The following is a 27,705-nucleotide window of genomic DNA, read 5'->3' as shown; positions in this document are numbered from 1 at the left end:
ATGGTGTTGGAGTCATGCCTGGCCATGCAGTCGTGGGTGWACAAGGAGTACAGGAGGGGATGTCCCCTGGCTGTGCACCGGGGATCGTCCCTGGCTGTGCCCCCGGCACAGCTGGTGGTCCCCTGGATGTGCACCGGGGTCGTCCCCTGGCTGTTCACCGGGAGTCGATGGACTCACAGTGGAGTTTTATAAAACATTCTGGGGAATTATTGGACTGGACTTCTTTTGCGTGTTGTGTGAGTGCGTCGGGGTAAGAGAGTTGCCGACTCTCTTACCTAAAAAAAGGGACTTGTGTGAACTTAAGAACTGGAGGCCTATGGCATTGCTCTGTGCGGACTTCAGATATTTGCTAAGGTCCTCGCTAACAGACTAAAGTCCCATGTAGACCCAATAGTACATAAGAACCAGACATATTGTGTACCGGGACGCTCAATCACAGACAACTTGTTGGACTTGTCGAGATTTTCTAATGTGAACTTTGGACTGGTATCTCTAGACCAAGAGAAGGCTTTTTATAGAGTGGACCATGAGTATCTGTTTAACATGATGTCTGTGTTTGAGTTTTTGGCTTGTGTGAAGATGTTGTATGCTGGGGCATCATGTATGGTCAAGGTGGAAGGGGGCCTCAGTAGGCCAGTCTGGGTGAGGCGGGGCATTAGACAATGATGCCCTCTTTCGGGGCAGTTATATACACTAGCCATTTTGCCTTTTTTGGGCAGGAGTCTGCAGGGAGTGTGCTGGACAGATGACATTTGATGACACTGGAACAAACTGCAAAAATCACTGAAGCTGGAGACTCATATCTCCCTCACTAGCTTTAAGCACCAGCTGTCAGAGCAGCTCACAGATCACTGCACCTGTACATAGCCAATCTGTAAATAGCCCATCCAACTACCTCATCACCATATTGTTATTTATTTTATTTATTTTGCTCCTTTGCACCCCAGTATCGCTACTTGCACACTCATCTTCTGCACATCTATCACCCCAGTGTTTAATTTGCCATACTGTAATAATGTATGCCACTATGGCCTATTTATTGCCTCACCCCCCTTATCCTACCTCATTTGCACACACTGTATATAGACATTCTCTATTGTATTATTGACTGTATGTTTGTTTATTCCATGTGTATCTCTGTGTTGTTGTTTGTGTCGCACGGCGTTGCTTTATCTTGGCCAAGTCGCAGTTGTAAATGAGAACTTGTTCTCAACTAGCCTACCTGGTTAAATAAAGGTGAAATTTAAATTTAAATTAAAATTGAAGGAAGAGTGTCCCCTCAAGTATTAGATAGCACAACAGTAGCCTTGAGCTCCAGGCCAGCGTTATTTTCATAATGCTGTGTTGAGTGTTGGCCTTGCGAGACTAGTAGAATAACGTTGTGTGACTAATTATTTGTGTCAGAGGGATATTTTCCTTGGTTGGATTGAGATTCTTACTTGATGCATGTCAGATTCTCTCAGTCTGAAAAGTGAGCGAGTTACCACCTTGACATACCAATCCTAAAGTGTATCTGGGAATGGATATTTTGTGACAGAGGTGCTTTATTTAACCACCTTTAGTGGAGGAATGTCTCATAAAAAATAATTCCTTTATAAATAGTGTGACTAGGGCTTCCTGAGTGGAGCAGTGGTCTAAGGCACTGTATCGGAATTGTTGGCTGTGCTACTAAAGATCCTGGTTCGAGTCCAGGGTCTGTTGCAGCCGGCCACGACTGGGAAACCCATGGGGCGGCGCACTATTGGCCAAGTGTCGTCCGGGTTAGGGGAGGGTTTGGCCAGGAATGTCCTTGTCCCATTGCACTCTAGCAACTCCTGTGGCGGGCCGGGGGCATGCATGCTGACACAGTGGCCAGGTGTATGGTGTTTCCTCTGACACATTGGTGTGGCTAGCTTCTGGGTTAAGCAGGCATTGGCTGTGGTCCAAACACTTAAAATACACACCCTATCCCCTCAGCCCTCAAGGTAAGTGGACACTTCTGATGATGTGTTATGATGTCTGACGAGTATACACTTACAGGGCAAGGAGTGAGGGAGGAAGGAATGATTTTTAAATGGACCACCCTTGGAAATTCATCACTCGTTCATCCCGCAATGATTGTGTTTTCAGCCACCGGTGACTTGTGTGTGCATTATATGCGCTACAGTCAATTATGAGTGCATGTCTACATATATTAAATATATAATTATTAATATGCGCCTACTGTATGATGCCTAGCTGGAACTTCTGAAGAAGGAAAATGTTTTATTTCTACAATTTCCAAAAGATAACCAAACAAAAACATATTTACTTTTTACATAGTAGCAAAATGTCTAACTTATTTGCATTAATTTTTACTTACACTTGTATGTTGACTTCTCCATTGATGTTGTTTTTAAGTTTTCACAGACTTTTCTTGGCGGATGTACAATCTCGCGAATTGAATTATGGGGAGTTTCAGGCCCGAAGTTTACATTATTATACACTCGCAAAGCCCACTAAAAACGAGGGCTGAGGGGCTTACGTTGCAAACTTCCCTTGCTTGGCTAATCATTTGGACCACCCGCCAAGATGGCGACGGGGATTCCCCCAAGGGCATAAGGCGAGGGTAAGTGGACGAGGGTGTGTCTTTTAAGTGTTTGGACCACAGCCATTGTGTCAAGAAGCAGTGCAGCTTGGTTGGATTGTGTTTCGGGGGACGCATGGCTCACGTCCTTCGCCTCTCCCGAGTCCGTACGGGAGTTGCAGCGATGAGACAAGACTGTAACTACCAATTGGATACCACGAAATTGGGGAGAAAAAGGGGTAAAAGTTTAAAATAAAAAAAATTGTGACTAGGATCTGCTTATTATTATATCCGTTATTAATCATTCTTTGCCGTCACATTAAAGAAGGATTTACTGAGTAATACCGAATCCAGCTACTACCACTTTCTCATGAATACATCATACACCTAAATCATGGTACGTTAAATTATGGTGGAAGGAATATGATGTTGATGATGATGATGGGAAGGGATATGATCTGTGGGTGTGGAGGTTTGTTCACAGGGCGGTTAGGAGGATTATACGTCTCCCAAAGTCACATGACTATCACTGTGATGTAAAGTGATGGGTGCCATGTTGAACCGCCGTCCACCTAGTGTACATACATCTCTTCTGGCGTTATTATTTATTCAGAGATTGTATGACGTGTGTGAAGGAAAGTCTATCAAGTCTCCTCCTCCTTCTTCCCTAGCCTCTTGGATAAAGAGAGAGAGATGAGAAATCATGTGAAAGAGAGAAAAGAAAGAAAGAAAGAAAGAAAGAAAGAAAGAAAGAAAGAAAGAAAGAAAGAAAGAAAGAAAGAAAGAAAGAAAGAAAGAAAGAGTGTTAGTTATAAATCAGGCTCAGGACATAATTAGACAGGAGGTTTTTCATGGTAATTGACTGTCAAATTAGAATATTTAATTGGCCTCAAATTACAGGAGATGAATCAGAATGACTGGGAGTAGAACTAAGAGTTCCTCTCACAGTCGACTGACTATTCACAGTGTGTTTCACCGCAAAACTTTGTTTTACTCTGTATAATTTACAATACACATAATTGTATTTACATGTTTCAGAGAATATCAATTCTCTACCTGTGAGCTACATGAATAATGATACCCTTGCATTTATTTCTATAATACTAGAAAGTCGTTTTAAAGATAAGGAAAATTCCCTGTTGCACCTAGTATCTCCGAGCTCCCACTTACAGTATAGCCTTGGTCTGTGCTGGTAAACAAACAGGGGGTCGAGGAGACGCTGCTGTCCGTGTGCTTAATTAAACTTCTTATGGCTGCAATCCCGGTAACGGGATGATATGACAACAGCCAGTGAAAGTGCAGGGCGCCAAATTCAAAACAACAGAAATCTCATAATTAAAATTCCTCAGACATACATGTTTCTTATACCATTTTAAAGGTAATCTTGTTGTTAATCCCACCAAAGTGTCCGATTTCAAATATGCTTTTCAGCGAAAGCACTACAAACGATTATGTTAGGTCACACCAAACCACAATAAGCACAGCTATTTTTCCAGCGAAAGATAGCAGTCACAAAAAGCAGAAATATAGCTAAAATTAATCACTAACCTTTGATGATCTTCATCAGATGACACTCATAGGACTTCATGTTACACAATACATGCATGTTTTGTTTTATAAAGTTCATATTTATATTTAAAAAACTGAGTTTACATTGGCGCGTTACATTCACTAGTTCCAAAAACATCCAGTGATAGTGCATAGCCACATCGTTTCAACAGAAATACTCACCATAAATGTAGATGATAATACAAGTTATACACATGGAATTATAGATATACCTCTCCTTAATGCAACCGCTGTGTCAGATTTTTTTTTAACTTTCCGGAAAAAGCAAACCATGCAATAATCTGAGACGGAGCTCAGAACAAGAGTCAAATTAGCCGCCATGTTGGAGTCAACAGAAACCAGAAATGACATGATAAATATTCCCTTACCTTTGATGATCTTCATCACAATGCACTCCCAGGAATCCCAGGTCCACAATAAATGCTTGATTTGTTCGATAATGTCCGTTATTTATGTTTAATTTGCTACTTTGGTTAGCGCGTTTGGTTACAATTCCAAAGTCACAAAGCGCGTTCACTAAAACGTGACGAAACGTCCAAAAGTTCCGTAACAGTCAGTAGAAACATGTCAAACGATGTATTGAATCAATCTTTAGAATGTTGTTACCATACATCTTGAATAACGTTCCAACCGGAGAATTACATTGACTTCAGATGAGCGATGGAACGGAGCTGCCTCTCACGTGAACGTGCGTGGTCAAAGCATGGTCACCTCATGGCAGTGGTTACTCATTCTTGTCTCCTTCGGCCCCCCTTCACAGTAGAGTCATCAGACAAAGTTCTATTGACTGCTGACATCTAGTGGAAGCAAACAGGAAGTGGAACTTCTCAGGTTTTTGCTTGCCATATGAGTTATGTTATACTCACAGACATAATTAAAACAGTTTTAGAAACTTCAGAGTTGTTTCTATCCAATACTAATAATAATATGCATATATTAGCAAATATGACTGAGGTGCAGGCCATTTACTCTGGGCACCTCTGTGCACCTTTCATCCAAGCTACTCAATACTGCGCCTGCAGCCATAAGAAGTTAAATGAGACGTTAGATCTCATTACAGATAGACAGTCATTCAGATTCGACTGGAGATTAATAGAAAGGCTATTCCCTAAACTGCCTCCTCAGTTGATTCTCCTGGAAGTAAACTGTGTTTTCAGCATTAACAACGTTGGAACTAAACTCTAAAAGCATGTTTTCTCCTCTACTCAACAGCCTATGTTAGTTAGAAAGATGTTTAACATGTAGGAACCTATTGACATAACATGATTTTATGTAATCTGTACTATTGTGCTTTTAGGTCAAATTCTCTTCCATTACAAAATTGAAAATGTTTTCAACAACAACAAAAAATCTTATTCTCTTGTAGAGAACAACCACCTACGACTGCCCTTTGAAATCGTGTCTCTGTCACTAGACACTCACTGTGTTCAGACAGTAAATGTCTTTGCTTACTGTTGTCACCATCCAATAAGTGGATTCTCATGTCTCAGAGCAGGCAGACTGTTCCTTGATGCTCACTGTAACTGCATCTCCCTTATGTAGAACCTGTCTGTCTGTCTGTCTGTCTGTCTGTCTGTCTGTCTGTCTGTCTGTCTGTCTGTCTGTCTGTCTGTCTGTCTGTCTGTCTGTCTGTCTGTCTGTCCGTCTGTCCGCCTGTCTGCCTGTCTGCCTGTGGAACTGCTTTGGAAAATCCTTAGTCAATGGACATAATATTTTTACAGTCCCGAAAAAGTCAAATAGACACTTGTAATTGCCATGATTTTATGACAGGTAATAATTGAGGGATGTCATATTTTCTCTCTCTCCCTTTTGATTCCATACCATAATCAATGCCCTAATACCTGGCATTGAACCCTTTTACTTTCAATGTGTCTAGTTTTTTCTAATGTATTTACAGTAGTTGAGTTCTATAGAGATAACATCTGCTGCACACTGAAATTCCCACCAGTATGGAAGAGGATGGAGTCTGTCTTTCTCAGCAGTTTTTCTCCTTGTTGATATCTGGCAGTAGAAGCACTTTCAGTTTGCGAACCATGTCAAGTCTCGTAAATGAAAGGCCCTGTCGTTCTTCTCCTCCTCTCTTCCCAGGTGACACACTGTCCCCATTCCGTCACCATCAGAAAGCTGAACAAGACGCAGATAAACTCAGAAGACGCTCCATTATGGGCTGCCAGGGGGAGCACAAACACCATTAGGGAGTGATATCGGTTACAAATAATGTATGTCTCCAGTCCCGTGTTCATCTGGTCTGAAGGAGAGAGGAGGAAGGGTAGTGCAGAGAGACATGCACCAATGAGTCGCCTCCTCACTCCCAAACACCAAAGGGCATCTGAGATGCACAGAGCACCAAGGACATTTCAGGAAAATGTGAAGTCGTTTTTTTCTTCCATTCATCTGAATCTAGATCTATATTTTACTGTTCAGTCTTTATGTTGGTTAATGCCTTAATCTAATAACAAACATTGTTTAGTTTCTTTAAGCAGATACTGTAGATCACAATACGACTAACTGTGCTGTCTGCATATCTACAGTAGAGTATCTCCATCATGTGTTTGTGAATGCAGAGCCTGATGGGTACCGACTGTTTTGTGCTGTTTCGTAGACCGTCTAGATCAGAGATGGTTGTCTTAGTAATGACTTAATATCAGCAGTCATACAAAGTGACATTTATAACACCGGCGGTAAGGTTTTTGAGACTTAGGTCGCACTGGAACTGTAATACAAGAAGCCCTCTGTGTCCTCACCACTGAATCGGCAGGCAGTATTGAGGTCTAATATCTGGCCACAGATGTGGTGTGGCCAAACCTCTGTATTCATTCTTTGTTTCGTCATTACATGAATGACTGTAGAAGCCCAGTATCCACTGAAGGAACACACACAGTGTAGCTCGATCAGCAATTTCTCTGTATTGCTAAGATGGGATCCTAGCATCTCACGTCTCCGTAATGTTAAGATGGGATCCTAGCATCTCACGTCTCCGTAATGTTAAGATGGGATCCTAGCGTCTCACGTCTCCGTAATGTTAAGATGGGATCCTAGCATCTCACGTCTCCGTAATGTTAAGATGGGTCCTAGCATCTCACGTCTCCGTAATGTTAAGATGGGATCCTAGCATCTCACGTCTCCGTAATGTTAAGATGGGATCCTAGCATCTCACGTCTCCGTAATGTTAAGATGGGATCCTAGCATCTCACGTCTCCGTAATGTTAAGATGGGATCCTAGCATCTCGCGTCTTCCTAATGTTTAAGATGGGATCCTAGCATCTCGCGTCTCCGTAATGTTAAGATGGGATCTTAGCTCTCGCGTCTCCGTAATGTTAAGATGGGATCCTAGCGTCTCCGTAATGTTAAGATGGGATCTAGCGTTCTCCGTAATGTTAAGATGGGATCCTAGCATCTCACGTCTCTGTAATGTTAAGATGGGATCCTAGCATCTCACGTCTCTGTAATGTTAAGATGGGATCTAGCGTCTCCGTAATGTTAAGATGGGATCCTAGCGTCTCACGTCTCCGTAATGTTAAGATGGGATCCTAGCATCTCACGTCTCCGTAATGTTAAGATGGGATCCTAGCGTCTCCGTAATGTTAAGATGGGATCCTAGCATCTCACGTCTCCGTAATGTTAAGATGGGATCTAGCGTCTTCCGTAATGTTAAGATGGGATCCTAGCATCTCACGTCTCCGTAATGTTAAGATGGGATCCCTGTAGCAATAGCTTTATTGGCCATGTTTGTGATGTTTAAGATGTAGGGTGAAACTGGGGGGGGTTGTGGTGGATTAGCTAGAGAACCACACTATGCCACTCTGCTGTGTTAAATCCCATGCTCACTAGGGTCACTTCCTGTGGGCGTGGTGGAAAAACCACAATGAGTCAATGAAGACCATGCTCTTGTAAGCAGTGTAAATACAGTGGAGGAACTGTAGAAATAACAGTATATGAGATTTAATTCAGCATCCATCTGGCTGTCTCAGAACTTGATAGTCAAATAATTGGATGATTGCACGCTCCTACATTCGGTCATTTCCTTCTCAATTGAAATGATAAGGCAACGCTGCTGAGTTGATAATAGCACTTCCAGTTTTATAAATGTAATGATTTTAAGATTGAATCTGAAAAACTCTGAAGGCTTTGCCTTTTAGTTGTAAGATAACATTAGGTTCAAGGGGTATTTATGTATATTTAATGGAGGACCTAAATTGCCTTCATACGCATGTGATTTTCCCCCCAAATGAAAACTTTGCAGACTAATGGTTTATGAATGTCAAGCAGACTGCTAAATCTCCCCTGCCGCTTTATGGGCCATAGGCTATAGCATTAGGATACTCACTGACGACTATGTGAAAGACATCTGCAAAAGATTGGACATTTTATGCAGAAAGAGTCACATGACTATTGACAAATAGGAGGCCTCTCAAAGTTATAGGCCTACTGTTAATCGAAATCTGAAATGAAATACAAACTGTGTCAATGGTAGTATCCTCTGTCAGACATGGTAGCATACTGAATAAACACTGTGTAGTTCCTTTTAAACCTCTTCGGTGAAGCATCTGTTCCACAGGATAGTTGTCTGTGTTGATTTGATGAGTCTTTGTTTTTATCAAGGTTTGAATCTGCTGCACAGTCAGTACGGGAGAAAGAATATCTGGGGTTATTTCTTTTCCAGAGTAGTAGAAAACAAGGATTCACGTCATTTATTAAGGACATAAGGACTGGAGACAGCTGGGTCTCACTTTGCTTGTATCATACAGTAGCAACATGGATCAGTTTGAATGGTTCTGTTAGTTCTGAGGAATGATGAGACATGATTCTTCACTATACCCCCAGAGCCATACGTATGGCTGTGATACGCCCTACATCCTCTAGACCATATAGATACAATATGTTCTAAGTCTCTTTCCATTCACTAACTACATTCTAAGAGGCACACATTGTGTATACAGGTTAGACCTCTTGTATTGGTCGAAAAGGGTTCTTATGACAAACTCATCTAGACCAGTGGTTCTCAACTGGTTTTCCCTCTGGGATCCAAATGGAACCAGGTTGTATCAGTCGCAATCCAAATTTGAATTGTAATTTTTGTTGCCAAAATGCAATCTGGAGAACTAGGTTTAATGCAATATTGATAGTAAAAGTAACAATTATATGCCAAGGGAACAACAGTCCCACCTTTTTCATTGTCAATAATTACATTTTGCCCATATTCTTGATGAAGAATGTTAAGCTCACTAGTTTGAGACCAAGAAAATCAACCAAATTTGCTAAATAGCGCTGCTTATAACGCTATTGAATATACTGTGATTGAAGAAAATGTTTTGCATCTAATCCGTATATATATATATATTTCGGATAAGTGACGTGTTGTGAAATGATGATTGTCAGGAAATTAATGTTTCAAGTGAAGAAAAGACAAGTTTGAAATTAATGAGATGCTGCCTGGCGGCTGTAAACTCTAATTAGTAGACCATGTCTCCTATCTCAGTTAACCCAGAACTAGAGTCTCACGTAATTGGTCAGCTGCTCGACTAAGTTCTGGGTTCATACGTGTTAAGAGAAGAGATGAAAAGATGCTAGAACGAGGAGTGGAACCAAAACTAGGAGCTCCACCCTCTCTCTTTGCAAGTTACAGGCCGAGTGTCCCCTCCCCTTCCAAAATTCTAAAGATGCTAACACCTGCGAAATCGTGATTCGTCCAAATTACCAGTGACAAAAAACCCACTCGTTATCCCACACATCCCATTCCTTCCCGACATATTCTACTGTTCCAGTTCTGTCTAATGTCTTCAATAACCAGGAGAGGAACATTTGGTACTTATACTGTAATAATGCCAGATTAAAAGTACAGGGGGATAGTTTCTGCTTCTTGATTGTACCTTAGGGAAGCTTTAGGGTGGCAGGTAGCCTAGTGGTTAGAGCGTTTGGCCAGTAACCGAAAGGTTTCTGGATCGAATCCCCTGGCTGACAAGGTAAAAATCTGTTGTTCTGCCCCTGAACAAGGCAGTTAACCCACTGTTCCCCGGTAGGCTGTTATTGTAAATAAGAACTTGTTCTTAACTGACTTGCCTAGTTAAATAAATTTACAAATAAAATTTAAAAATGTTGTGCTAATGTTGTCATGTCTTTTCGTCAATGGATTGGCCTAAGTAAATGCAAATACACTGATATACATTTGTAAAAAACAGGGATAGAAAAATGACATGTAGTTTAACCACTAGTAATACAATTTAAATTATAGTCTGCCCACACACAGTAAAATGTTTGTAATGCAGAGGTCTATATGGTGATACTGTTGTCGTGCTATTTGCCAGCATGCTTGACTTAAACAAGAGAAATAGCAAACTCTGACAACATTCACCGTTGGCAATACCGCAGGCTGAAACTGAGAGAATGATAAAAGATTGCTGCTCCTGGTGTAGAACCCATCTCTGTCAAGGTTATATATTACTTTTTCAGGAGAGTGGAAATTAAAATTTTCTCCAAACCCAGTGACGCAGTTGCATTGTTTGCTCTGGCTGCAGTTCAGTGCTCTTCTTAGTGTGTGTGTGTGTGTGTGTGTGTGTGTGTGTGTGTGTGTGTGTGTGTGTGTGTGTGTGTGTGTGTGTGTGTGTGTGTGTGTGCTCTCTTTGGGAGGGGAAGTGATAATGCCACCGGTTTGTATTCTACTATGTGACAGTGAAAGATCAGAAGGAACATGTCTGTAATCCTGACTGCTGTACATACTATAGCTGTTGAAAATATAAGGATGTGTTGTCATTGATTCAGATGAAAATGTTACCTAAACAAATTCAGGTCTGCCTTTTGTGCTGTGTAGGATGGAATGTAATAATTCCCCTGGTATCTCCTGTAGTGATCAAATGGTGTAGGAACTTTATTATGTACACTGGTATTAAGATCATGGTCAACAGAAACGCAAAATATGATCATATCCCTTGTTAGTTGAACAGCAGAGGATTTATTTGAGGTGGGAACTATAGCCTGAAACGCTGCAGGAGGCAGTTCTTATAGTTTTTATGCCAGGTCGCAGTTGTAAATGAGAACTTGTTCTCAACTGGCCTACCTGGATAAATAAAGGTGAAGTAAATAAAAATAGTGAACTACCCTAGGTTACTGGGCTACAGGGCTACTGGGTACAGTAGTACTGAGATTATGAATTGGCATCAGGCCAGGCAAATCCCCAAGGAGGTGCTTCAAGCAGGGCACCACTTGTATCTTTCTTTCACTCTCTAGCTGAGACCATAAGCCAGTGTGACTCCATGCAGCTACACTGACGAGGAAGCTTTTCTCACTCCTGCTGAGAAGCAGATTTCTCCCACAGGAGTCCTCTTCTGCGTTAATGACGCGAAGACGACGGTGGAAACAAGAGGACATTATTTGCCCTCAATAGAATCTGCCATCTGATGCTCCTACTATATTCATTGCCCGGCTTGTTCTACGTATAGAATATAACAAGCAGTTGAGTGTGTACAGAGGTCTATGTTGATGTGGCTCAGTTGATAGAGCATGGCACTTGCAATGCCAGAGTTGTGGGTTTGATTCCCACGGGGGACCAAGGACAAAAAAAAAAGTATGCACTCACTACTGTAAGTTGCTCTGGATAAGAGTGTCTGCTAAATGATTCAAATGTAAAAATGTAAAAATGAGCACAGTGTGATTGGAATGCAGTTGTGTTTGCAGGCTGAGGATGATGAGTTCTCTTGAGGCTGGGCGAAGCAGTAGTTTAACCCAGGGCTGCACCAGCGGAACACCCCTATCTATCCCTATAATGTCCTGCTGTTGACTGGCTAAGGTGGGTTTGGCCTTTCAAAAGAAAAAATGCATATGCAGAACATGCCTCATCCCTACTGTAAAATATGGTGGTTGATGTTATGGGGCTATTTTGCTTTCACTGGTCATGGGGCCCTTGTTAAAGGTCCAATACAGCTTTTTTTTTATCATGACTGGATAACGATTAAGTACCTAACTTTGATAGTTTTCAATTAAAATGGTCTTAAAGGAACCAAAATAGCTTATTAGCAAAGAGCAATTGCTATAGTAAGAATTTTGCTATGACTGGGGAGGGGAAAACTGAAAACTAGCTGTTATTGGCAGAGGGGTTTGGAACTATTTTTTCTTATATGTCTATTGACTCATTTATCGCCTGGTGAAGTCACTAGACAGGCCAAACTCCATCCCACCAAAACAGTCTGAAACTTCAGACGGTATTTTCATTCTTTCACTAAAAGGGCATTATCATAATTTTCACAATATTATTCCAACCTTATAATGTGGAAATATACACTGAGGGTACAAAACGTTAAGAAGACCTGCTCTTTCCATGACATTAACTGATCATGTGAATCCAGATAAAAGCTATGATCCCTTATTGATGTCACTTGTTGTATCCACTTCAATCAGTGTAGATGAAGGGGAGGAGACAGGTTAAAGAAGGATTTTTAAGCCTTGATGGCTGCATTCCCGCGGGATTTCTGCCAAACCTGCCGTGTCCCTACAGAGATCATTGCGGTGTGGTGTGGTCGACATTTTTCATGCTGCAGGCGGGAGCGGGCGGTCAGTCAGACGACTTTGGGATAAAAATAGTTTTGTTGACCCGCCGATTATTTGGGAACTGTTGTCTTTCTGGTTTGTATACCTATTTTATTAAAAACACATTATTTTTGCATTATTCACACACTCAGAATTCACTGCTTCAACTTCAGTAGCCTACCTCTCCTAGTTTGGTGTGCGACTTCATTTGTGCCTAGTATGTGTGATCTCATTGAATTGGAGTAGGCTGCCTACATGGGCAGAGAATCACAGTTAACTGAAATATGATTAAACTGTAGTTTACAGTGTCTGTAAATAAATATTGATAATGAAGAGAAGTAGAGGACGTTCAACCAACGTGAGTCGAAGTGCAATCAAAACATGTAATCATGACTGAAAAGGAAAAGGCACGACCCGCACATAGGTTAGGTTACTATGGTGACCATAGGTTAGGTTACTATGGTGAACACATAGGTTAGGTTACTATGGTGAACACATAGGTTAGGTTACTATGGTGAACACATAGGTTAGGTTACTATGCGTGAACACATGGGTTAGGTTACTATGGTGAACACATGGGTTAGGTTACTATGGTGAACACATGGGTTAGGTTAACTATGGTGAACACATAGGTTAGGTTACTATGGTGAACACATAGGTTAGGTTACTATGGTGAACACATGGGGTTAGGTTACTATGGTGAACACATAGGTTAGGTTACTATGGTGAACACATAGGTTAGGTTACTATGGTGAACACATGGGTTATGTTACTATGGTGAACACACATGGTGTAGGTTACTATGGTGAACACCTAGGTTAGGTTACTATGGTAAACATGGTTAGGTTACTTAGGTGAACACATAGGTTAGGTTACTATGGTGAACACATGGGTTAGGTTACTATGGTGAACACATAGGTTAGGTTACATGGTGAACACATGGGTTAGGTTACTATGGTGAACACATAGGTTAGGTTACTATGGTGAACACATAGGTTAGGTTTACTATGTGAACCACATGGTTAGGTTTATGGTGAACACATAGGTTAGGTTACTATGGTGAACACATGGGTTAGTTACTATGGTGAACACATAGGTTAGGTTACTATGGTGAACACATAGTTAGGTTACTATGGTGAAACATAGGTTTAGGTTACTATGGTGAACACATGGGTTGTTACTATGGTGAACACATAGGTTAGGTTTACTATGGTGAACACATAGTTTAGGTTACTATGGTGAACACATAGGTTAGGTTTATATGTGTGAACACATGGGTTAGGTTACTATGGTGAACACATGGGTTAGGTTACTATGGTGAACACATAGGTTAGGTTATCTGGTGAACACACATGGTTAGGTTACTATGGTGAACACATAGGTTAGGTTACTATGGTGAACACGTTAGGTTATAGGTGAACACATAGGTTAGGTTACTATGGTGAACACATAGGTAGGTTACTATGGTGAACACATAGGTTAGGTTACTATGATGAACACATGGGTTAGGTTACTATGGTGAACACATGGGTAGGTTCTATGGTGAACACATAGGTTAGGTTACTATGGTGAAACACATGGGTTAGGTTACTATGGTGAACACACATAGGTTAGGTTACTATGGTGAACACATGGGTTAGGTTACTATGGTGAACACATGGGTTAGGTTACTATGGTGAACACATGGGTTAGGCTTTCATGGTGACCATAGGTTAGGTTACTAGGTACATAGGTTAGTTACTATGGTGAACACATGGGTTAGGTTACTATTGGTGAAGACATGATGTTAGGTTACTATGGTGAACACATATGTTAGGCTACTATGGTGAATAACTATAACTATCAAAATAAAGAAAGTCGCACACTCCATATATAAACTCCCAGCAATTTATGGTATTTCCAACGTTTGGCATCACTGTGCCTTCCTCAGGTGACCATAGCTTAATTACTATGGTAAACATAGTAGGTACTAGTGTGAACCAGGTTAGGCTACAATGGTGAACACACAGGTTAGGCTACTATGGTGAACACATAGGTTAGGTTACTATGGTGAAAACATAGGTTAGGTTACTATGGTGAACACATAGGTTAGGTTATCTGGTGAACACATGGTTAGGTTTACTATGGTGAACACATGGGTTAGGTACTTGGTGAACACATGGGTTAGGTTACTATGGTGAACACATGGGTTAGGTTACTTATGGTGAACACATGGGTTAGGTTGCTATGGTGAACACATAGGTAGGTTACTACTGGTGAACACATAGGTTAGGTTACTATGGTGAACACATAGGTTAGGTTACTATGGTGAACACACATGGGTTAGGTTACTATGGTGAACACATAGGTTAGGTTACTATGGTGAACACATAGGTTAGGTTACTATGGTGAACACATAGGTTAGGTTACTATGGTGAACACATAGGTTAGGTTCTATGGTGAACACATGGGTTAGGTTACTATGGTGAACACATAGGTTAGGTTTACTATGGTGAACACATAGGTTAGGTTACTATGGTGAACACATAGGTTAGGTTACTAGGTGAACACATAGTTAGGCTACTATGGTGAACACATAGGTTAGGTTACTATGGTGAACACATGGGTTAGGTTACTATGGTGAACACATGGGTTAGGTTACTATGGTGAAACATGGGTTAGGTTACTATGGTGAACACATAGGTTAGGCTACTATTTGAAGACTATGTTAGGTTACTATGTGACAACATGGGTTAGGTTACTATGGTGAACACATAGGTTAGGTTACTATGGGACACATAGGTTAGGTACTAGTGACACATGGGTTAGGTTACTAATGGTGACCACATAGGTTAGGTTACTATGGTGAACACTAGGTTAGAGTACTTGAACATAGGTTAGGTTACTATGGTGAACACATGGGTAGGTTACTATGGTGAACACATGGGTTAGGTTACTATGGTGAACACATGGGTAGGTTACATGGTGAACACATGGGTTAGGTTACTATGGTGAACACATAGGTTTAGGTTACTATAGATGAACACATGGGTTAGGTTACTATGATGAACAATAGGTAGGTTTCTATGGTGAACACATGGGTTAGGTTACTATGGTGAACACATAGGTTAGGTTACTATGATGAACACATAGGTTAGGTTACTATAGTGAACACATAGGTTAGGTTACTATGATGAACACATAGGGTTAGGTTACTATGGTGAACACATAGGTTAGGTTACTATGGTGAACACATAGGTAGGTTACTATGGTGAACACATAGGTTAGTATATGGTGACACAGGTTAGGTTATCTATGATGAACACATGGGTTAGGTTACTATGATGAACACATGGTTAGTTACTATGATGAACACATGGGTTAGGTTACTATGATGAACACATGGGTTAGGTTTACTATGATGAAAGTCAATAGGTTAGGTACTATGGTGAACACATAGGTTAGGTTACTATGGTGAACACATTAGGTTAGGTTACTATGGTGAACACATAGGTTAGGTTACTATGGTGAACACATAGGTTAGGTTACTATGGTGAACACATAGGTTAGGTTACTATGGTGAACACATGTGGGTTAGGTTACTATGGTGAACACATAGGTTAGGTTACTAGGTGAACAATAGGTTAGTTCTATGGTGAAACACATAGGTTAGGTTACTATGGTGAACACATGGGTTAGTTACTATGGTGAACACATAGGTTAGGTTACTATGGTGAACACATAGGTTAGGTTACTATGGTGAACACATAGGTTAGGTTACTATGGTGAACACATGGGTTAGGTTACTATGGTGAAACACATAGGTTAGGTTACTATGGTGAACATCATGGGTTAGGATTATTGGTGAACACATGGTTAGGTTACTATGGTGAACACATAGGTTAGGTTACTATGGTGAACACATGGGTTAGGTTACTATGGTGAACACATGGTTAGGTTACTATGGTGAAACACATAGGTTAGGTTACTATGGTGAACACATGGGTTAGGTTACTATGGTGAACACATATCGGTTAGGTTTATTGGTGAACACATGGGTTAGGTTACTATGGTGAACACATAGGTTAGGTTACTATGGTGAACACATAAGTTAGGTTACTTATGGTGAACACATAGGTTAGGTTACTATGGTGAACACATGGGTTAGGTTACTATGTGACACATGGTTAGGTTACTATGGTGAACACATAGGTTAGGTTACTATGGTGAACACATAGGTTAGGTTACTATGGTGAACACATAGGTTAGGTTACTATGGTGAACACATAGGTTAGGCTACTATGGTGAACACATAGGTTAGGTTACTATGGTGAACACTAGGTTAGGTTACTATGGTGAACACATGGGTTAGGTTACTATGGTGAACACATGGGTTAGGTTACTATGGTGAACACATGGGTTAGGTTACTATGGTGAACACATAGGTTAGGTTACTATGGTGAACACATGGGTTAGGTTACTTTGTGAAGACATATGTTAGGTTACTATTGTGAAGACATATGTTAGGCTACTATGGTGAATAAACTATAAACTATCAAAATAAAGAAAGTCGCACACTCCATATATAAACTCCAGCAATTTAATGGGTATTTAACACGTTTCGGCATCACTGTGCCTTCTCAGAGGTGACCATAGCTTCTAAGTTACTATGGTGAACACAGGTTAGGCTACAATGGTGAACACAGGTTAGGCTACTATGGTGAACACATGGGTTAGGCTACTATGGTGAACACATAGGTTAGGTTACTATGGTGAACACAGGTTAGGTTACTCTGGTGAGACAGCGTTGCGCCTTTTCATTCTCAATAAGTATGGATTATCCATTTATTTGTCTCTGCCTGCAAATCGTCCTCCTAAAAGGTAGGCTATATCCTATAGGACTCTGCAAAACGTAGCAAGTGTCGATGTCATCATTCATGCTGCTTCCAGTTCAGTAGCCATACCTGCAAGATCAGGTACTCATGTGGTCTTAATTAAACAGAGTAAGCTATAGCCTATGAATGGGCATTTCTTTCCAAGGAAATGTATTTCCTGAATATGATTAGGCTATAGTTTACTACATTGCCTAGAAATTAATAATGATCACCCATATTTCTCGTCTGAAAATCATCCCACTCCTAAAAGGTAGCCTATAAAAATAGCTCAAGAGACAGCGCAAGTCTCGCCAACTCTGCTCTTTTCAAACTACAACTAGGATATTTAAGCAATAAGGCACGAGGGTATGTGATATATGGCCAAGTACCTGGACATTTTAGCTAAAAACCTGGTTGTCTCTGCCAGAAGGCTGAAATTTGGCCGCAAGTGGATCTTCCAGCAAGACAACAACTCCAAGCACACATCAAAATCCACAAAGAAATGGTTAATTGACCACAAAATCTAACATTTTCCAGACTTGAACCCCATTGAAAACCTGTGGTTTGAATTAGAGGGATATCAAGGATCTGGAAGGATTCTGTATGGAGGAATGGTCTAAGATCCCTCCCAATGTGTTCTCCAATCTTATAAAACATTTTAGAAAAAGGTTCAGTGTTGTTATCCTTGCAGGGTGAGGGTGATGGAGCATTGAAAACAGGGGATCCAATGATATTTTACCTCTATCTTAAAAAAAAAAAAATGTATTACTTAAATATCTTTCTAGCATACAATATAGATCAGTATTTGTAAACAGTATTGTTTGCTCATCTTTATCAGAGGATCCAATAATTCCGGACCCCACTGTATATGACACACAAAGTAGTGTGTGTCTGTGGAGTTTCAATACAACTTGCTAATATGAATAATGAAACATAGAGTAATTAATCGTCCCTCTACTGGCAGTATGATAGAACTAATACACCGTCTAAAACAGTCAGCACAGTTCTTTATTAGGAATTGATTTCTCCTTGGATACTGCGATCTCGGGCAAGGCAGGCATATAGCAGACTAAATGTGTTTGTCCCGATGAAATCAAACTGTCTGCTGGAATTTTGGTTATTATTTTTTAGTAAATCCCATGAGGTTGGTGGCACCTTAATTGGAGAGGACGGGCTGGTGGTGTTGGCTGGAGTGGAATAAGTGGAATGGGATAAAATACAATGCCATTCCATTTGCTCTGTTCCAGCCTTTATTGTGAGCCGTCCTCCCCTCAGCAGCCTCCTCTGTAGTCAACAGTGCATAGAGCAATTGTATCTTTTTAAACAACCAGATTCAACAAGAAAGCTTCACAGTTGTTCATATATATATATATATATATATATATATATATATATATATATATATGGGAATGTGATGAAATAAATAAAAGCTGAAATAAGTCATCCTCTCTACTATTATTCTGACATTTCACATTCTTAAAATAAAGTGGTGATCCTAACTGACCTAAGACAGGGAATTTTTACTAGGATTAAATGTCAGGAATTGTAAAAACTGAGTTTAAATTTATTTGGCTAAGGTGTATGTAAACTTCGGACTTCAACTGGGTGTGTGGGTGTGTGTGTGTGTGTATATATATATGAGAGAGAGGTAGTAGAGTGAAAGTGGGAGAGATAGACGACTGGAATCAGAAGCGTGATTAATCCGACAACCTTTAGAGGAAAGGTTGGGAATCCTGAGGGAGGAGGAGAAGCAGAGTGGAGAGTGCTGATGTCTGTAGGACATGGACATGGAGGAGAAGCAGAGTGGAGAGTGGTGATGTCTGTAGGCCCTGGAACATGGTAGGAGAAGCAGAGCTGGAGAGTGGTTCGCTGATGTCTGTAGGACATGGACATGGAGGAGAAGCAGAGTGAGAGTGGTGATGTCTGTAGGCCCTGGACATGTAGGAGAAGCAGAGTGAGAGTGCTGATGTTGTAGGACATGGAGGAGAAGCAGAGGTGGAGAGTGGTGATGATTGTAGGAACATGGAAGGAGAAAAGCAGAGTGGAGAGTGCTGATGTCTGTAGGACATGGACATGTAGGAGAAGCAGAGTGGAGAGTGCTGATGTCTGTAGGCCATGGACATGGAGGAGAAGCAGAGTGGAGAGCGGAGGAAAGGCCAGGAGTCAAGTGAGGTATACATCTACAGGAAGAACCTCTCCTTAGGTAAAACCCTTGTGGTTGGACAGTCTTCGTGGATATTTGACATCAAAGGACTTGGAATGGAAATCATCACCACTACCTGTAACACAGTGTTTGCTCTGTGGATAATGTCACTGATTGGTTTGAGTAAAATCAAGCTCATTAAGACTATTCTTGGCAGGACGGAAGAACAATGGCACCTGGTTCCCCTCTAGGTTTCTTCCTCGGTTCTGGCCTTTCTAGGGAGTTTTTACATCTGCATTGTTTGCTATTTGGGGTTTTAGGCTGGGTTTCTGAACAGCACTTTGTGACATCGGCTGATGTAAAAAGGGCTATATAAATACTTTTGATTGATTGATTGACTTGCAAAATAAGTCAAGTTTACACAGGCACTCACAATAATTGTCTGTCCCTAAAGCATGACTTGAAATGCATATTAAAACCAGATTTTCATGTGTTTTATATATATTTCCACACTATGAGGTTGGAATATTATTGTGAAATAGTGAAAATTATGATAATGCCCTTTTAGGATAAGAGCTGTTTGAAAAGACCACCTGAAATTTGAACCTGTTTTGGTGGGATGGTTTTGGCCTGCCTGGTGACATCACCAGTTAATTATTTTTATTGAAACAATCACAGTAATGTACTTAATTGTGACCCAGAAATTATTTTATATTGTGCTAAAAAATTGGCTGCATTAGACCTTAAAGCTCAGTTGAGTTTAAGCTTTATTTTGTCGTGTATATTTCTCTCTGATATATCTCTTTCATGAGCGGAGACTGCCTTTGAACGAAAGGTATCAGCACAGAGAGCTGTTTGACCCTTGTAATCCTGCTGGGCAGACTGTGAACTTCTGAGGATTCTGAAAAGCAGAGTCTGAGCAACACGCTTCATACAGAGAGAGGGAGCAGTAGGTTTGAGGCTTCGCCAGGTCCAAGATGAAACGCAGCGCTTGTCTGAAATGGCCTCGAGCGCAGGCCACTGGAGTTCGTTGCATATTCATTTATATTACATGATGCGGCACAGAAAAGGATGTCGAGCAAGTCTAATCAGCCACACAACATGGAGTTAGATTCAGCACACACTTCACGCTCCCTGTCTATTTCCAGCAGACTGCAGTGGGCTAGCAAACAAAGTGATCAAAGCTTTTCTTAAGTGGTTGTAAACCGTACATGGTGCAGTAAAACAAGTGAACAGATTGGGTGAGAACCTCAAGGGAAAGACATGAGGTAATTTCTTATAAAACAACACTCAGGAGATCTCCTTGACACGAGATCAGTCGGCGCCGGTGCGTCACTTTCTGGACAAGGCTTGACTTGCTTACTTACAGAATCACAATGGTACACATTACAAGTCGACTGATTAATCGGAATGGCCGATTTAATTAGGGCCGATTTCAAGTTTTCATAACAATCGGAAATCTGTATTTTTGGACACCGATTTGACCGGTAAGAAGAATGCCCCTCTCCCCACAGGTGTGATTACTACCTCTGAGGGTTTAGAGCTTGAGGTAGTCACCTCGTACCAGCACTTGGGAGTATGGCTAGATGGTACACTGTCCTTCTCTCAGCACATATCAAAGCTGCAGGCTAAAGTTAAATCTAGACTTGGTTCCCTCTATCGTAATCGCTCCTCTTTCACCCCAGCTGCCAAACTAACCCTGATTCAGATGACCATCCTACCCATGCTAGAATATGGAAACATCATTTATAAATCAACAGGTAAGGGTGCTCTCAAGTGGCTAGAAGTTCTTTACCATTCGGCCATCAGATTTACCACCAATGCTCCTTATAGGACACATCACTGCACTCTATACTCCTCTGTAAACTGGTCATCTCTGTATACCCTTCGCAAACGCCACTGCTTATTTCTAAAACCTTAGGCCTCACTCCTCCATATCTGAGATACCTACTGCAGCCCTCATCCTCCACATACAACACCCGTTCTGCCAGTCACATTCTGTTAAAGGTCCCCAATGCACACACATCCCTGGGCCGCTCGTCTTTTCAGTTCGCAGCAGCTAGCGACTGGGACGAGCTGCAACAAACACTCAAACTGGTCAGTTTTATCTCCATCTCTTCATTCAAAGACTCAATCACGGACACGCTTACTGACAGTTGTGGCTGTTTTGTGTGATGTATTGTTGTCTCTACCTTCTTGCCCTTTGTGCTGTTGTGTGTGCCCAATAATGTTTGTACCATGTTTTGTGCTGCTACCATGTTGTTGTCATGTTGTGTTGCTACCGTGCTGTGTTGTGTTGTCATGTGTTGCTGCCTTGCTATGTTGCTGTCTTAGGTCTTTCTTTATGTAGTGTTGTCTCTCTTGTCGTGATGTGAGTTTTGTTCTATATTTATATTTTTACTCCCAGCCCATGTCCCTGCAGGAGGCCTTTTGCCTTTTGGTAGGCCATCATTGTAAATAAGAATTTGTTCTTAACTGACTTGTCTAGTTAAATAAAGGTTAAATTAAAAAAACTTAAAATAGTGTATAGTTCAAACAAAAGTTGAAACGTTCATTTAATCTGAGCAGCATCGCTCCCTCTCAGCCTTATTTGGATCCATATGTTCTTCTACGCTTCATCCATGATAATGACCTGTTAGTCTTCGCTCCAGTGACTCGTGCTGCTGCCTTTCAGATGAACATCCCGGAGCTGACTGAGATGCAATATGCTTCACATCCATTATTGATCCATGATTAACTGGGGTTCAACAGCCCTCCAACTTAAACACTTGGTTGGAACGTCAGAGAGATGTCTCTCTGCCTCCTGGTGACATTACGTCAACATATTAACAAACTCCAAATTATTCCATCTGAAGATTCAAGATAGCAAGTGCCAATTCAACGTGTGATTGCAGACGATGGCTATACGAAGTGATTAGGACGGAGGAAGGGAGAAGGGCGGAAGGGAGATAGCTCGCTGGGCCGACTCACCTCCCCTGTCTGAAGATCATCTATGGTATGCAGGGGCTCTTCTCTCTGAGGCGGCGATGTAGACGCTTTGATGCTGATGTTCCGCGACACTGATGGTGCACACGGATGACCTTTGAGCGTGTCGGCGTGCTCAGGCAACACTTGCTTCATGTGTTTATGTCCCTGAGACAGGCTAATGAGGATATGTGTGTCTGTCTGCTGCGTCGGGGGCTGAACAGCCACCTCCAGTATGAAGAGGAGAGCCAGGGTGCAGCTGCTGCCAGTGGGGCTCTAATCACAGCTTACTGCCTGACACACAGTGCCATCTCACCACGTGGTGGGAGAGAGAGAGGGTGCTCTCTGCACCCATGCATACTGATGCCATGGCACATCACAGGGGAGTTATTGGAGTGTAAGAGTATACAGTACTTTCAGAAACCTTTTCCCCACAATAGTTGATTTAGTGAAAATCGGAGTAATCCTGATGCATAACGAACAAACGCACCTTTTCAAGACTACGTGTTTAGTGTAATTTAATAATAATAATATCTTACTAATGTGAACATGCCATGTGTTGCCGAGAAAGAGACCGGGAAAAAAAATGTTATATTTGGCTTATATTCAGTGGATATTGTTGCCATGACTGTTGCTAGTGAGTAACGAGTCCATTTGGCAGGACAGTGTGTAGTCTTCAAGTGAAGTTATCTAGATTGTAGAAATACAATGTTACTGTGTGGTGTATCCTTGCAGACTATGACTATGGTCATGACAGTATTGTAATCTCAGCACTCTTATTTTTCCAGAGCAGGGGCTGATTTACAGTACTGACAGGGGGCCAGAAATAGGGCTGATTTAACAGTACTGACAGGGGGGTAGAAATAGGGCTGATTTAACAGTACTGACGGGGGCAGAAATAGGGCTAATTTAACACTACTGACGGGGCCAGAAATAGGGCTGATTTAACAGTACTGACAGGGGGCCAGAAATAGGGCTAATTTAACCGTATTGACAGGGGGCCAGAAATAGGGCTAATTTAACAGTATTGACAGGGGGCCAGAAATAGGGCTAATTTAACCGTATTGACAGGGGGCCAGAAATAGGTAATATTAACAGTACTGACAGGGGCCAGAAATAGGCCTAATTTAACAGTCATTGAAGGGCCCAGAAATAGGGCTAATTTAACCGTATTGACAGGGGGCCAGAAATAGGGATAATTTAACAGTTACGACAGGAGACCTGAAAGAGGGCTTAATTTAACAGTACTGAAGTACAATGTGTAGTTGTTAGAGCAGAATACAAGGAACAGGGATAGAATACAGAAGACTAGAGAGTGGTTTTGAATCCGCATTGGTTAAATCTGCGGATGAGTGTGTGTGTCAGTGTGTGCGCTGCTCCGTGTGAATGTATCTGTTTACCTGTGTGTGTGTTTATGTGTACTGAAAAGCTGAGCAGCTTTGGAGTCAGTGTGAAGTCCCTGGGTCACATCCCACTTTATCCAGCCAGTCTGTTCTCCTGGGTCACATACCACTTTATCCAGCCAGTCTGTTCTCCTGGGTCACATCCCACTTTATCCTGCCAGTCTGTTCTCCTGGGTCACATCCCACTTTATCCAGCCAGTCTGTTCTCCTGGGTCACAATCCCACTTTATCCAGCCAGTCTGTTCTCCTGGGTCACATCCCACTTTATCCAGCCAGTCTGTTCTCCTGGGTCACATCCCACTTTATCCAGCCAGTCGGTTCTCTTGGGTCACATCCCAATTTATTCAGCCAGTCTGTTCTCCTGGGTCACATCCCACTTTATCCTGCCAGTCTGTTCTCCTGGGTCACATCCCACTTTATCCAGCCAGTCTGTTCTCCTGGGTCACATCCCACTTTATCCAGCCAGTCTGTTCTCCTGGGTCACATCCCACTTTATCCAGCCAGTCTGTTCTCCTGGGTCACATCCCACTTTATCCAGCCAGTCTGTTCTCCTGGGTCACATCCCACTTTATCCAGCCAGTCTGTTCTCCTGGGTCACATCCGAATGCGGCAATGTAATATTAATTTGCACTTAGAGGAGGTCACCTCTGCCTTGACTAACATTCCTGGAGTTTGGGAGCAGTGTTGTCATGCCCGGACAGGACACAGGGGCACATACCCCGTCAGATTTGTCCTGTTTATAAAAATAAATATAAAAAATATTTGGTTTATTTTGTTTCTCTGTAATACTAATAGCCACCTAGAAATGTTATGATGTTGGCTTTAGCTAGCCCAGATAGGTTCCCAAACTCTTAACACCTACCAAGAAGCCATTTCAGGCTATCAATCAATTTCAAGTAGCTAGCTTGTCTAACTATCTTGGTAGACTTTAGAAAAGCAAGCATTTACTAAATGTTCTGTATAAGACTCACATTCCTTTTGATCTTTGACCCACATTTTAGCAAAAGCAGAGAAGCATATTTAGTTTCTTAAAACAATATATATTTACCACTGTTCAGGAGGATACACAGCTGAAGAGGTACGCTTAGATATGCAGAAAAATAAACCTTTTTTTACATAGAATTAAGCATAATGGTTATGGCTCTAGATTGCTAGAAAATGCTGTTTCCGGAGTTTWAAAAAATGATACATTCTCCACCCCTAACCCTTCCTCATGTACTTCGTGCCATTTCAGATTTTTGGTGTGTTTGGGAGTCTGATGTTTTTCCTTTGAAGTTGTCAAAAAGCCTTGTGGTAATTTGTATAAATGGACAGCTCTCTTTGCAAAGTACAGTGTGGAAAACATTATGAATCCTCTTATATGTGTTTGTCCATTAGGAGCTGGCCAGTATTGTGCAACTCTACTGTCTATCATTCCCACTAACTACATATTTTTAGAGGAAGTTTCAGGGTTTGTTCTCCATAGCTTTTAGACAGTGTTTTCACTTTGTTCTACGTTGCTTACTGGTCTCGATTTTCCAGCACATTCTCCGATTTTACCGTAGCCTTTACACTGTTCTTCTCCTATGAATATCCTTTAAGTTGGCACTACAGGAATCTGTTGAATTTAAAGATTCTACATTTTTCTTCTGTAGCAATGTGCGCTGAGAGCCAGGACGCAAGTTCAGGGAGTGAGTGTTTAAAAAATTTAAAAAACACACCAAAAAACAAACCAAGAAACACGACCAACGCACAGACTTAACACTGGAACCGAAACAATGATGCCTGGGGAAGGAACCAAAGGGAGTATATAGGGCAGGTAATCAGGGAAGTGATAGAGTCCAGGTGAGTCTATGATGCGCAGGGGCGCATAACGATGGTGACAGGTGTGCGCCATAACGAGCAGCCTGGTGACCTAGAGGCCAGAGAGGGAGCACACGTGACATCTCCCATGTTCCGTGGCTGTACCTAGGCTAACATGGTCTGAGGAGGTAGTCCCTCTCTGCAGGAGAGGCAGTGATGTGTCTAAAAAAAATCATCTTTAATTTAACAGCTCTCCTCTCCACCAAAGTGCTACTGGAATTTCTCCTATAAAACGTGTAGCTCAGTTTGGTCGTTAACTGATGGGTAGAGCACTTGATTAGGACTGCAAAATACTTCTGTCACAAATACCTCCTCCTCATTCAAATAAATCAGGATGGATCTGATATGTTTTAAATACATACTTGGCCAACTAGGTTTGTGCTTCAGGCTATTTCTGATGACTTGACATGCTCATCAGTACTGTAATATTATCAAAGTATGAAGACATACCTCAGATGACTTCTAAAACATGACTTTGTTGATATTCACTATATTGACACCATAAAGAACATACATGGACAAGGACAGTAGGGAAACAGACCTCTCTGAGCCTCTCTCAAGTTTCAGTTTGGTAATTAGCATCCAACCTTTAAGTGTACTACACAGACACAAAAGTCACCACCTGTCAGTACAATGCTGCGTGGGCCTGTGTGATGTTTATGTGTTCACAGCTCTCTGACTGTTTATTTTGTCTGCAGGAACTTCTACTACATAACCATGCTGCGTGACCCCGTCTCCCGCTACCTGAGTGAATGGAAGCACGTGCAGCGTGGAGCCACCTGGAAGACCTCCCTGCACATGTGTGACGGGCGCTCGCCCACGCAGGACGAACTGCCCACCTGCTACAGCGGGGACGACTGGTTGGGCGTCACCCTGACCGAGTTCATGGACTGCCCGTCCAACCTGGCCAACAACCGGCAGGTGCGCATGCTGGCCGACCTCAGCCTGGTGGGCTGCTACAACCTGTTATCAATGAACGAGAGTGAGCGCAACCACATCCTGCTGGGCAGCGCCATGAACAACCTGAAGAACATGGCCTTCTACGGCCTGACCGAGTTCCAGCGCAAGACGCAGTACCTGTTTGAGCGGACGTTCAGCCTGCGCTTCATCGCCGCCTTCACGCAGATCAACAGCACGCGCGCCGCCAACGTGGACCTGAGCGAGGCTGTGCGTCGCCGCATCGAGGAGCTAAACTACCTGGATGTGCAGCTGTACGAGTACGCCAAGGACCTGTTCCTCCAGCGCTTCCAATACACCCGCCAGCGCCAGCACCAGGAGGAGCGCTTGAAGAGGCGCGAGGAGCGCCGTTGGCTGCGGGAGCAGAGGGAGCAGAGCAGGGACTCTCTCCCCAAACGACAGGTGGGCAGGGAAGGGGGGGGAGACGAGCTGGCCACCACCACCGAAGACTACACCAGCCAGGTGGCTCGCTGGTGAGGTCCCACTCCTGACCACACACCCAGAGATAGGTCACAGAACAGTCAGTCTCATATGGTACTCTCTCTCTCCCTCTCTCTTTTTCTCTCTCTCTCCCTCTCTCTTTCTCTCTCTCTCTCTCTCTCTCCCTCTCTCTCTCTTTCTCTCCCTCTCTCTTTACTAAGGGCCACATCCAAATTAGGCCTGCGCTTGGACTTAAAAAAGCCTGCTAAATTAATCATCTCTATTGAAAAGTGCTTTTTTGACCAAAAATACGCAGCCTCTAGTTGCGGGGGAAACTAGTCCTTGCGTTTTAAGTAATTTGTATGAGCTAATAAATTATTATGGTTGTGTGTGGTGTGTGTGTGTTGTGTGTGTGTGTGTGTGTGTGGTGTGTGTGTGTGGGTGTGTGTGTGTGTGTTGTGTGTGTGTGTGTGTGTGTGGTGTGTGTGT

General features: G+C 42.1%; 1 protein-coding gene across 1 annotated transcript; it reads left to right on the top strand.

Moving 5' to 3' along the window:
* Positions 1-27,410, top strand: LOC112071550 (heparan-sulfate 6-O-sulfotransferase 3-B-like). Its single transcript, XM_070439436.1, has 2 exons — positions 1-128; positions 26,538-27,410. Exons 1-2 carry the CDS (start codon positions 1-3, stop codon positions 27,271-27,273), a joined length of 864 nt encoding a protein of 287 aa, XP_070295537.1. The 3' UTR covers positions 27,274-27,410.
* The last annotated feature ends 295 nt before the right edge of the window (positions 27,411-27,705 follow it).

This window comes from Salvelinus sp. IW2-2015, unplaced genomic scaffold (assembly GCF_002910315.2).
Source record: "Salvelinus sp. IW2-2015 unplaced genomic scaffold, ASM291031v2 Un_scaffold1637, whole genome shotgun sequence".
Taxonomy (NCBI): domain Eukaryota; kingdom Metazoa; phylum Chordata; class Actinopteri; order Salmoniformes; family Salmonidae; genus Salvelinus; species Salvelinus sp. IW2-2015.
Note: the sequence above shows the minus strand (reverse complement) of the source record. Positions and strands in the feature narration are given on the sequence as shown.